General features: G+C 36.9%; 1 protein-coding gene across 1 annotated transcript in view; it reads left to right on the forward strand.

The window, feature by feature from the left end:
- The window catches only part of LOC149251771 (large ribosomal subunit protein eL14z-like), a 34790-nt gene extending 22267 nt beyond the window's left edge, over nucleotides 1–12523 (forward strand). Inside the window, exons 3-5 of the mRNA XM_089459561.1 lie at nucleotides 11618–11747; nucleotides 11852–11964; nucleotides 12141–12523. Of these exons, the coding sequence (XP_089315687.1) occupies nucleotides 11618–11747; nucleotides 11852–11964; nucleotides 12141–12197 (300 nt within the window). The 3' untranslated portion in view covers nucleotides 12198–12523. The remainder of the gene's footprint in view (nucleotides 1–11617; nucleotides 11748–11851; nucleotides 11965–12140) is intronic.
- Nucleotides 12524–13116: the final 593 nt, after the last annotated feature.

Consider the following 13116-nt stretch of genomic DNA (forward strand, 5'->3'; position numbering starts at 1 on the left):
TCCAAAGCACATCCAACCACGAGTCTTCTTGTCACTTTGTTCTTCCATCTTTTCAATGGTTGCCACAACCTTGACATGTTTCATTATGTACCTGCAATCCTCACTAGGAGGCCATGGAAGAACAAATACAACCAAGCAAGATATACAAATACAATAGACTCAAACTAAAATAATGATAGAAACAATCAAGAAAGTATTTATCTCTAGAGAGTGTGTCATCTCCCTCTTGATCTTAACTTTCTTAGATCCAGTCAACCTCGTGCACATTATCAAGTAGTTAACCTCATTCACATCATCAAGGAGTTGACGTCGTCCACATCATCATCGAGGAGTCCACATCATCCACATTGTTAGGGTTTATTCTTTCAAGCAGACGTAATCAGTTTAATTGGTCTATAAGCCCAAGGATTAAACCTTGCAAATTAACCTCACTATCAAGATGTCAAATCTCCTAGAAGCTAGTATTTAAGTGGAATCAATCGATCCATAAGACCTAGGCTTTCATTTCCAACCCCTTTTGACTTGTTAGGGTTTGCAATCTGATTAGTTATGGTTTTGACTTCAAACCCTAATAATTCTTCAAGTTCAATCTAGGGTTTACGAACCCTAGATGAGTAATGTTTATCTTCATCATTCTCATTTTTTTGATATCAATATCCTGGCATTCTTTTTTTAACTTCATAATTTTCAACATCAACAATCCTAGGGTTTCACAAGCCATAGGGCTTTCTTGTTCAAACCCTTACTAGGGTTTTACAAGTCCAAAACATTCCAACATCCAGGTCCAAGCCTTATACAAAAAAATTATTTATGCAACCACTTAATGCTGTCAAGAGAAAGACTTGGTCTTCATGGGTTGAAAAAGAGGCTTACACAAGTGCTATCTTTCAGATTTTGGCAGAGTTCAATAAGGTGACTTTGTGTCCTTTTGTTCAAGATTTCAAAGCATGATTCCTTCTAGTTCCTCAATCAAGTAGGCTGTACTTTGGCCTTCTTCAATTGTACTTTATTCTTGAGAGATAATCATCAAAAAGGGATTGATCATTCGCGACCATGTCTTATACAACCTTCATTAAGTTCTGGAACGATATTCTATTATCAAATGGCTACTTTTATTCCAAGACATAGTACTTCAAGCTTATTGGAATCAGTCCATAGTCCATACCACTCATATTTGGATAAGAGCACAACATTTACAGTCTTTGAGACATATTAGAGCCAAAGAAAATAATGATGCAAAACTCAGGCCCACATTCAGTCCTACCTGACAGAGGGTAGGAGTTTATTCTAGACAATAGATATAGGAGTTGTCTTTAGTGTGGCTTTTTGGACTTTCCGGTGTCGGAATCTGGTGGAAAATTTTGAGGTGAAATCTTGATTTGTGTTATTTAAACTAGTTTTTTGACTGTATATATGGATTCAGCACCCTCGAAAACTCCTAGGGCACTTCGATTGCACAGGATAACCCCTCAAACTTGTGATTTCAATAAATTCCTGCCGTATTTCTAGAGAAATTTGACCGGAAAAATCCACTGTAAAAGCTTCCAAAAAGTCGCACTAAAGACAACTCCATAGATATACATGTCTTGCATCCAGAGAGGCATTAAAAGCTCAGCTACTCATTATCATGTCTATGCAACTTTTGTGTAACTTATCAACAGTATTTTCCATGAGGGCTATCAATTAAAAAAATGATGAGAGGACTTTATCATACCTGAAATTTTAAAAATTATTGACGAGCCTTGCAAGTTTTAAAAGACACTCATTCCTTTCATGCTAGAACTGTACTTGATCTCCAAAACAAGACAATAATACATACCTTGATTTTCATGTTCCAGTCTTTCTCCAAACTTCAGAATTCACAAGAATGACTTGCTCAAATTAGGAATCTTGCAAATATTTTCTTTCTGTCATGCGTCCTCGGATTTTGTCACAAGACTTCGCATTGTATGCAAAGTTCCACAGGGTGATGTAGATCACAAACCTGCACTGTTCCATAGAGAGTACATTGCATGGTTCCACATGAAGCCTCAGATGATACTTGCACTTGTTAGAGATTTGGACGTGAAGCTTTCATAAGATGGTTCAGTCTTGACTCCTTTGGATCTGTCAGAGAGATAATTCAGATCTTATTTCAGAGAAAGACCTTAGACAAGGCAGATAGACCTTGATCTCTTTTCTTCAGTTTTAGGACTTGTATGAGCCACAAAGCTAGGCTGCTTTAGGAGCTCTCATAACCATAGAACAGAGCTTCCAGCACTTCGTTTGATCAATGGAGATAAGGATTTCTGATTACTTCTTATAGTGACCATAGATTTGGACTATATGCCTTCGAATTTTCTTCACAGAGTGATGGACTTATTTCGCAGAGATAATAATCTCGGGCTATATACTTTTGCACAGAGATGCTTCAATTAGTTGAATCGACAAGGGTGAGGAATCTTGGACTTCTACAGTGAATGATTTGGTCTCCTTGTAGATTTTCTTTATTAACCACAGTTTGGATGAATTTGGACTTCACAGAGATATAGAAGTCTTGCAATTTACACTTTCAAGGGTATTTCTTTGATCTCAACAACCTTGATGCAATGATCTTAGCCTCTTAGGTCTTCTTGCATACAAGTCTTTTTATACCAGTCTTCCTTTTATTCCATACTATGACTTCTGTGGCATAGTATGCATTCTGATGCTTAGATAGAGGACATGTTTCAGCCCTCCAAGAGACCTTATCTTGGTGATATACTTCTGTGATAGAATGCACATTTGAAGGCTGAGACAGAGGACGTATCTCTGTTGTATATTTCTGTGACAGTACGAGTTCTAAGGCAGACTTGGAGGACGTTTTGTGACCTTGTTGCAGAGCCTCTGTGGACAGAATGATTGGGGGCTGACTAGGTCTTTGGAAGTTGGTTGACTTTGATGTATCTCTTGTTGCCTTGATTCTCTAAGGAAAAGGTTGGCTGGGTTTTTCCCCATGGTGGGTTTTCCCAGGGTAAAACTTTGTGTTCTTTGTGTGGCTGTCTCTTTATGATCCTACTTGCTATATGGTTGATGTCTTCTGTGTAATTATTGAATGATGTAATTAATGAATGGGAATGCAAATAGATCATAATCATCAAAGATAATTATCAGTTAAGAAGGCTATGTAAAAATTCAGCATTCTCTTTGCTCGTGTGCTTGAATAAATTGGCTTAGGTTGAACTCTGCAGAATCAAGCACATGTCATTAATCATATTTTGGTTAGACAGATGTTTGTGAGACAGATAAAAGCATGCTATCCAAGCTGTTCAATAATCTGTTAAGCAAAACATAACAACTAAAGATTTGAAAGATAAAAAGAGATTTTCGAGTTTTCCCCTCAAGAGGAGGGGTTTTGGCCCCCTGGCTTGTAGCCTATATACTGTGTCACTGTTCTTATTGTTTTGGTAGCTGTATTGCACATTGAAATAATAAAGAACAAAGCTAATAAGTAAAAAGGTAACACAAACAGTTATCAAGTTAAGAGAATTAACATATTCATTGCCATATTGAATTCTCAACATGGGATCAAAACTTTGGTTCTCTAAGGGCATCATGAAGATCTCCTCTACTATGAAGAAGGTCATCAAGAAGATTGCAAGCCATCTCAATAAAGGTATCAAAGAAGCATGGAGTTTCTTATTCTCTTCAAAGAAGGTATCATTCAAAGAAAGAGATGAAGGTCTCTTCTTGACTCTCTTTGGGACATTCCAAGACGAAGATATCTGGGTAATTGATAGTGGTGCATCTAGGCACATGACTGGCCACTCCCACCGATTAAAGACGTTATCAAAAGGAAAATCTGCTTACTCTGTGGAACTTGGAGACAACAAAAGCTATCCGGTGAAATGCATTGGATCAACATCGATAAAGCTCGAAGATGTAAGCAACATCCACCTCAACAACATTCTATTTGTTCCAAGTTTGCACAAAAATTTATTTTCTATTTCAAGCTTAGAAGACAAAGGAGATAGAGTAGCCTTCATTGATGGAAAACTAGTTGTTTGGGAAAAAGGCTCGAGCATAGATCAAGTAAAAGTTATTGGTATCCGGGAAGGAAGGCTCTATAGATTAATATCTCCTGTAAACCAAGCTCTAGTTCACACTGAGATTAGTCCATGTGAACTTTGGCATTGAAGGTTTGGTCATCTACATTTCAAATACTTCCAACTCTAAATTCCATAGTAGATGGAATACCGAATCTGAAGGAGGATCATGAAGGTGTCTGCAAGGGATGTGCATTGGGCAAAAATACCAAGAGACCATTTGGAAGCAGTGTTTCACGGTCAAAAGAAATCTTGGATCTCATTCACTCTGGTGTGTGTGGCCCTATGACTCCAAAATCACTTGGAGGCCATTTATACTATGTCACATTCGTAGATGATCATTCAAGAAAGACTTGGGTTTACTTAATGAAAAACAAGGATGAAGTATTTACAAAATTTCAAGAATTCAAGGCTGAAGTGGAGAACCTTACAAAAAGAAGAATCAAGGTACTAAGATCTGATAATGGAGGAGAATATACATCCAAAGAGATTATAACATTCTGTAAGGAGTCTGGGATTAAGAGGGAGCTGATAGTTCCATACAATCCCGAACAAAATGGAGTCGCAAAAAGAAAGAACAGATCCATTGAAGAAAGTGTAAAAGCAGTGTTACACAATCAAGATCTACCCAAGTTTCTATGGGGTGAAGTAACAAAGACAATAGTCTACGTTCAAAATCGACGTCCTCACAAATCTCTAGATAACAAGACTCCGAAAGGTGTGTTCACTAGGAAGAATACATCTGTGGATCATCTTCGAATCTTTGGGTGTCCTGTGTATATTCATATACCAAAGGAGGAAAGAAAGAAGCTAGATCCTTCTGGTATAAAGGGTATATTTGTTGGGTATAGTAACTCATCGAAAGCCTATAGAATCTATATGATATCATATTTGATGAGAGTATAACATTCAAGAAGTCAAAATAACTTTCTTTAGATTCTGATGATGGAGAACTTCCGATATTTGAGGAAGAAGTTGACAAGGAAGGAGAAGGATCTCACCATGAAGAAGGGTCTAGTGAACCTGTTCAACTCGTGGTCATTCCAGAAACAAGGAAAAGACCTAATTGGTTGAAGTCCACACTACTTGATGTAGGTCATGGGGTAGCTCAAGGATAATTTAGAGAAAGTAAGAGACCTAAGAAATATTTTGGGTATGCTGCATACATGACAAAATTAATGGAAGCGGAACCATCCACCTTTGAAGATGTTGTAGAACATCAAGAATGGAAGGATGCCATGAAGTGTATCAATCTATAATGAAGAATGGAGTTTGGGAGATCGTACTTAGGCCTGAAGACAAATCTATGGTTTCTTCCAAGATTATCTATAAGATCAAGCATGCAGTTGATGGAAGTATAGATAAGTATAAAGCGAGATTTGTGGCTAGAGGATTCTCTCAACTTGAAGGCATCGACTATGAAGAGACATTTGCTCCAACAACAAGATATACAACGATTCGATCATTAGTCCCTCTGGTAGCATCGATGGGATGGAACATCAACCAAATGGATGTCAAGACTGCATTTCTGAATGTCATTATAAATGAAGAAGTCTATATAGAACAACCCTTGGGATTTGAAATCAAATATAGGAAGGCATATGTTTGCAGATTGAAGAAAGCATTATATGGCCTAAGCAAGCACCAAGGGCATGGTGTGCTAGAATGGATGCATACCTACAAAGAATAAACTTCACAAAAAGTTCTGTTGACTCGAACCTTTATATTAAGGTTGTAAATAATGAACTTGTAATTATTCTTCTGTATGTAGATGATCTTCTCTTGACAGGGGTAGAAGATCGAATTGAACAATATAAGAAGCAACTGACAACAAAAATTGACATGAAGGATCTTGGGTTGATGCATTACTATTTGGGACTAGAAGTCTGGCAGGGACCGAATGAAGTCTATTTAGGTCAAGGAAAGTATGCGATCGAGATACTGAAGAAGTTTGATATGATGGACTGTAAACCTATGACCACTCCGATGATCACAAACTTGAAGAGACTAAGGAGTTCCAAATCAAGCTCTGTGGATCCCCTTCCAGATATAGACAACTCATTGGCCCATTGATGTACTTGGTGAATAGTCGACCTGACATATGTTTTGCAGTAAATGTACTTAGTCAATTCCAAGTGGAGATGAAGCACGATCATTGGATAGCAACAAAACATATTCTGAGATATCTGCGACGAACCATCAACTATTGCCTGAAATATGATAGAAGGAATGATGTCCAATTGATTGTTTATACAGATTCCAACTAGGGAGACAGTGAATAGGATGGAAGAAGCACTACAATAGGATGTTTCAGTGGTGGATCCTCTATGGTCTCATGGTTGAGTAGAAAGCAAGACACCGTTGCTTCGAGTAGTGCTGAAGCTGAATATGTTGCAACATGTGAAGTAAGCAGAGAAGTAGTATGGTTAAGGAAGCTGCTATCCGACTTGTTTGAAGGACCAATGAACCCTACAGTGATACTTTGTGATAACACCAATTGTATTTGTTTGTTTGATGACCCAATATTTCATGGGAAGACAAAGCATATTAACAAGAAGTATCACTATATTTGAGAGCTAGTACAAAATGGTGTGTTGTAGCTTACGGTATATCTCCATTGATGAACAGGTCGCTGACATATTGACGAAATCACTTCCAAACAAGAAGCTTGTATACTTAAGGGACAAGCTTCGTTTGGTGGATTTGTCCTCCCTAATTGAGAGGGAGAGATAAACACTACATTGGGTAACCATTTGACATTTGATACTCTTTGAGAATGTGGTAGGGCATTCAAGACAAGAGTAGCCGTGGACCAATATTCTTTGAGGATTAGCTAATCCAAGATAAGAATAGTCCAATGGGAGGTCATACTCTGTGAACACCTGGGTGGGGTATGTACCTTGGGAGACAATGATGATGGTGTCTATACATCATTGGTCTCGCCAACATTGTGTTTTGATCTTGTGGAGAGATAGAGCTGTTAGTCAAGGCCTTGCTATGTGACAATGCTGGTTAATATGATGCTAGACAAATGTGTTACCAATCCGACTCTTCTTATGAGATCTCTTCAGATTGAGAATGGCCATGTACCTCTTATGAATACCTCCCTAGATAAGAGGGAGTGTTGAAAAAATGTGTAACTAGGTTTGTTCTTTATTAGTATGAAATGTATTCTTGTAAATATAAAATGAAAAAGAAATTATTATTATTATTCAAGCATGGGTTTCATGCTCAAGTTCTTTATTTTATAGGTGAAACACCCATTGAGTGCTTCTAGGGTTTCTCCTAGGTATAAGAGTCATTGTCATATATGGAAGACCCTATGGGCACATTGTGAATTGTAAAGTTTTTTTGTTTTTGTTTTTTGTTTTTGTTGTCTTGAAAGTATCAAAATACCTCCAAGATCAAGTAGGCCTACATGAAGAGCCATGTCCGCCCTTCAGGAAACCTATATATAAGAGGAACTCGTCTGCCATTTGGATCACTCACTCACTCATCTCTTATGTGAAGAAGCAGAAGAAAGAGAAGTCAAAAAGGGAGTGCGAAGAAGAGGAAGTTGAAGAAGTCGAAGTGATGGGATCTCATCTATTCTTTTGGGAAGATTGAAGTTAGGGTTTTTGCATTGGGATCTTTTGGGGTTCGATTTTGGAAGCAGAAGAGAAAGGAAGCAAGCAAAGGTCTCTTAGGACATCTTACTAGCCCTAGGACTCAAGTCAAGGCAAGCGAAGTCAAGAGGAAGGCTATTAGAGGGAGATCGAAGTATCCTAGAGAAGCAACAACAGTTACTGGGGAGCAGAATTTTGGATCTATTGGGAGGTCGAAGATATTGCAGCAGAAGGTCATGGTAGGATTGATCTTGGAGGGTATTTGTTCGAGTCTAGGTCATGGTGTTCGTCAATTGAAAGATCTGAAAGATGAGAAGAGATTTTTGGGTTTTCCCCTCAAGAGGAGGGGTTTTGGCCCTGACTTGCAGGCTATATACTATGTCACCGTTCTTATTGTTTTGGTAGCTGTTTGATGTATTGCACATTGGAATAATAAAGAACAAAGTAATAAGTAAAAAGGTAACACAAACAGTTATCAAGTTAAGAGAATTAACATATTCATTGCCATATTGAATTCTCAACAAGAGCATCCTTCTTGCTTATGCCCAAAACCAGCTATGAGGCTTCATGAAGTTTTGTATCTTCCAGTAAATACCTTTTTGTCTGGGAAACTATAGAAAATTTTAACTTGAAAATTCACTTGTTTAAAGCGATGTCATGAAGGGGACTTGCAAGGTAATTAATTGCATGTTTTGATGTTGTAATTACACGAACAAAAATATCACATGATCTCATGCCCTAGCCATCTTCATCGACACCATGCCATATGCACCAATACTCCCACAAATAAAGCACTATGTTTCTTCCTCTTTCTCCACTTCACTGGCAACCACAGGGGCAACCTTTTGTATAGTATATGCTATTCATAGCCAGGTTATTTTGGCACTCTTTGAAAGTTGTTTCAGCATTGCTAGGAAGAGTAAAAGCACAAGAGACCTCTCATGAAGAAAGAGCAACTCCATTTCTTTACTTAGAAATACATGAAGCCAAACACTGGACTCAAGGATGGGAATGGCAAACGCAGTTAAACTGATTTTTTCAAGTCCGTAAGGGTATTTATTGGTGTCTTAAACAGTTTGGTCATAGCCTATTTCTGCCTTGAAATTTGATAAATTAGTTTATGAACCAAGCCAATAGTAGAGGTTTTTATACAGTGTTCCACGGGGACGCGTCCCCCAGGGTCGGGTGCACGCACCCCTCACACCCCACGCACCTGGGACGGGGAGTCTTTGGGAGATGCAAGGGGGGGGTGCATTTCCCCAGTGTGGGGGACGAGACTCCCCAAAAGGGGTGCGTTTGGGCGTCACCCCTCAAAACTTTAGTATCTAGTATATAGTATATGGTAATATACTAGTATGTTTTGCTTTCAATTTAGACTCTAGAATGATGAATGATGAATTTAATTTTTAAATCAATGTAGATTGCAGAATGATGAATGATGAATCATATGGATCAATCTATTTGAATATTTCATTATTGAATCTCACGGTATGGATGAATAATGATTATGTCATATGAATGATGTATGTATCAAAATGAATGATGAGAATGGATCAATTTATGTCATTATTTGATTCAATCATGAATTTAAATTTTATGTGTGGATCAAAATTCAATTTTCAATGTATTGGTATCCATATTACTATTAGTTTATTTAATATTTATGCTTTCATTATTGAACAATGAATATGAACTTGAATTTTATATGTAAAAAATTATATACCCCGACGTCCCCCTGCACCCCCGAAATTTCCCTAAAATTTGAGGGTACTCCCACACATCCCCCCTATGCATCTCCCCGCACCCGCGTCTCCCTGCACCGAAGTCTTGGTGGAACATTGCTTTTATATCCTGTTTTGAAACCAAAAAAACAGATATGACGGCAATAACGGACAATGCTGTACAATCCCCGAGAATCACAAAGCCTCAAAACCTCTCTGTATCTTTTTTCATAATGATTTAATTTAATATGCCATAATCATTGCTTACTTCATTACCATAACCATCTGCATTTATGTATATACATCTCTTCATTTTTTTATCTATTGGTTTATTTTTCATTCAAATAGTTGTCCCCACGATTCTACTTGTATGTTACGATATTTGATTTCTGTGTGTTTTATGCTGTCAATCACCCTACTTCGCATTTAATTTAGTTTACAGAGTGTTTGGTTATTGACAACAAGCAGCGAAGACACAACAATCTGAGTATGCAGCATCCAAATAGAATTCTGGAGAGAGTTAATGAAAATAAAATTGGATTTAGTGCATGAAAGGCTGTTCAATGGAATAGAATGAAATATCTGGACCTTTGTTACCCAGTTCACGGGGCAGATACTAGGATACTTGAACCTGAGCTGTATTTTCAAAACAAGTTTCAGCCCAGAAATGGGTTCTTCTCAGGACAAAGTCAGGATTTTAGGACAGATTCTTGATGAACCTGCATTCCTTTCATTGTTCATGACAAATGCGTAATGAAACCTGAGAGTATGCCTAGAAAAGAGGGGAAAACATGTTAAGATATTTCAAACCTAAACATCAGCCCTAAAATACATTGCCGTACATGTACATGCACAAAATTTTGTGTGCACGCATTGTTATGGACCTGTGTCAAATAGTTGACATCATATATTACTTAATGTCATTACATAATGTATATTCAAGGTTATTTTATGTTTGTCATTTGACTGATCAATGGGCCTTGAAGTCCTGTAGTGGCTATGCCGTGTAGGTTCTTCAGGCCTTGCAGGTCCAGAAAACAAATATGTTGTTGGCCCACGGGTCATGCTATGCCTGTCCAATCTTTATAAGCACAGTGGGATAGAGTGTTGGGGCTAGAATGTTTGTATATCATTACAATGATCATTGTACCTTGTGAGCATTTACCGTTGGTAATTAGTGCCCTTTGGGCCCAGAAAATTCATTGGGCCTAGAAAACAATATTGTGACAGTGGTCTTATACGGCTCATGCTATGCGACTATGCGAGTCCACTGTCGTTATAAATTTGATTGGATAATAATATGTCTATGTATGTGCATATTAGCATACAAATACCGGACTTGCACGTACAGCCACAATTCTACATATATTTATGATCACACATACGCTTAATCTATATAACCACTAGAATGGTTATAGTTGCATGAGTGTGTGCCACAACAACAAACCCATGAACCAAAATTTTAAAATGTTGGATTTGATATGAAACAAAGTAAAAATTATGAAGTTACCTACAAAGGTAGGAACTGTTGCAAATTTTGGGGCTTTGTTCTTATGATAAGTTTGTTTAGGCATGAAGCTCGCGTGCAATTTAAACAGGATGTGAACCTTTTTGTTCCCTTTTGAAATATTAGAAACTTCATTACAATAAACAATACAAATTTGAAAAACTTCAGTTTGATTGTTGGTTGGAACTTCATTCATTTGATAAACGAGTCATCGTAAATTTTTTGGACCTTCATTTTTGTTGATATCGAGAAGGGGAGAGTTTCGACTTCTTTGCGCAAATGAAGTAAGGTGAAAGATATACACTTGAATTTATCAAATAAAATAGCTAAATAAAAGAGAATGGGAAATATTCTCTTTTTTCAAGAGAGTGGAAGGTGTGACCTCATTCTTACTGCTTAATGATACTTGATTTGAAGTATATGAACTTTTCCTTCTGGTTTGGCACCCTTGGAAAGTGAAGGCTATGTTGTTTTGATGGATCGAATTGGGTATAAAATCTATAACATTTTATTTGACAAATGAAAAATGTCTTAGGCACCAACTTGCAGCAAGCACGGATGTTTCTCTTAATAATAAATAGAATTTGAGCTTTTTCCGTTTTCTTTATTGTTGGTTACCGAAATTGGTGCTGACTAACTCACTATTCGGTTTTCCACTTTTTCACCTAGGCAGGATTCAGATGACAAAAATGTTTGCTAAACATTATATGTTTTGTGCAGGCCTTGGTTGACGCACCTAAGATGGTGAGATGCCAAATGAACTTTAAGAGGCTCTCACTAACTGATATCAAAATTGATATTCCTAGAGTACCAAAGAAGAAAGTTTTGATTGAGGCCATGGAAGCTGCAGGTATCAATAGTTTTACTATGCAGACCTATTTTACTGATGCCTTTGAATTTGCCTGGATCCTGGAAGTGGGATGATAACTGTGCTGATATGAATTTAACTAACAGAAGTTCAAAAGAGGTGGGATAATAGTTCATGGGGTCGGAAATTGATTGTGCAAAAACGAAGAGCTGAATTGAATGATTTTGAGCGATTTAAAATCATGCTGGCTAAGATTAAGGTTTGTTCTTGGTTTCTTGTTGACTTTACCGGCTTCAAGGATGCTATCCAGCTTTTCAAAACTGAAGTCAGATGTCTGTTCTGTTTGTGCTGTTTAAAAATTGAGCTATTAAACATTGAAAAACTTATTTTGTTAATTTTCTTGCTATCTCAAACCATATCTTATATTGAATGCAGAGGGGGACACTCATCAAGCGTGAACTTTCGAAGCTGAAAAAGGAGAACCCCGTCTGACAATGCTTTTGGAACAATTAGACTGTTAGTAATTTTATTTTTCAGACACTGCAGTAAAGACTGTTTAGACGATGTGGGTTTTTGATCAATTTAAGTTTTTTCTCATTTATATTGTCATTTTTGATAAGCATTTTTTAATTTAAAAATGTTTTGTTGGTAGTTTTGTTTTGGTCAGATAAAGCGTGTTACCTTGAAAGAAAAAATCTTGAATCATCAAGCAGGCATGCATTCTGACATTTTTTTCAATCAAATGTTAGAAAATAATCTGGCTATTTTAGTCCTTTTGTGGTAGTAAATAATATTATAATTGGCTTGTAATTTTTCAATTTTGGTTCAGAATGCCTTTTTACTGCCATGCTTTTTACCCATATTATAGCTCCAGTCGTAAATCCTTAACGTCTTCGAGAAAGTTGATTATATATAGTTTGTTCTTTCTTTTCTTAGATATGAATACTTCACTGTAAAACTGGATGTCCTCACTACATGCTATATATACTTTTGGACTGCCTTTCAATATTATTTCTTCACATGTGTTATGAAGATGAACAATTCTTGCTCTTGGTGTAAATTCAAAGATGAACAATTCTAGTTCTTGGTGTAAATTCAAAGATGAACAATTCTAGTTCTTAGCATAAATTTTTGGCCGAGGTTATATTTCTGAAATTGATGTATGAGTCTTTTGTTTGTGGGATAAGGGAGCCTCTTTTTTAAGCTATGTTTTTATAATATTTATACATATATATTTTTGAAGAAAATGAACAATTTTGGTTGGTATAAATTTTTGGCTGACTTCGTAGTAATGATAATGATTAATATATAGTAATTTTAAGGTTACAGTATAGTTAAATATCAAATTGATGTATGAGACTCCTTTATTTGTGTGACCAGGCATGCTCTGTGTGCAGTAATTTGATTAATT

This window comes from Pinus tabuliformis, chromosome 7 (assembly GCF_031772625.1).
Source record: "Pinus tabuliformis cultivar Carrire ecotype Pingquan chromosome 7, CPIR1, whole genome shotgun sequence".
In the NCBI taxonomy this organism is placed as follows: Eukaryota; Viridiplantae; Streptophyta; class Pinopsida; order Pinales; family Pinaceae; genus Pinus; species Pinus tabuliformis.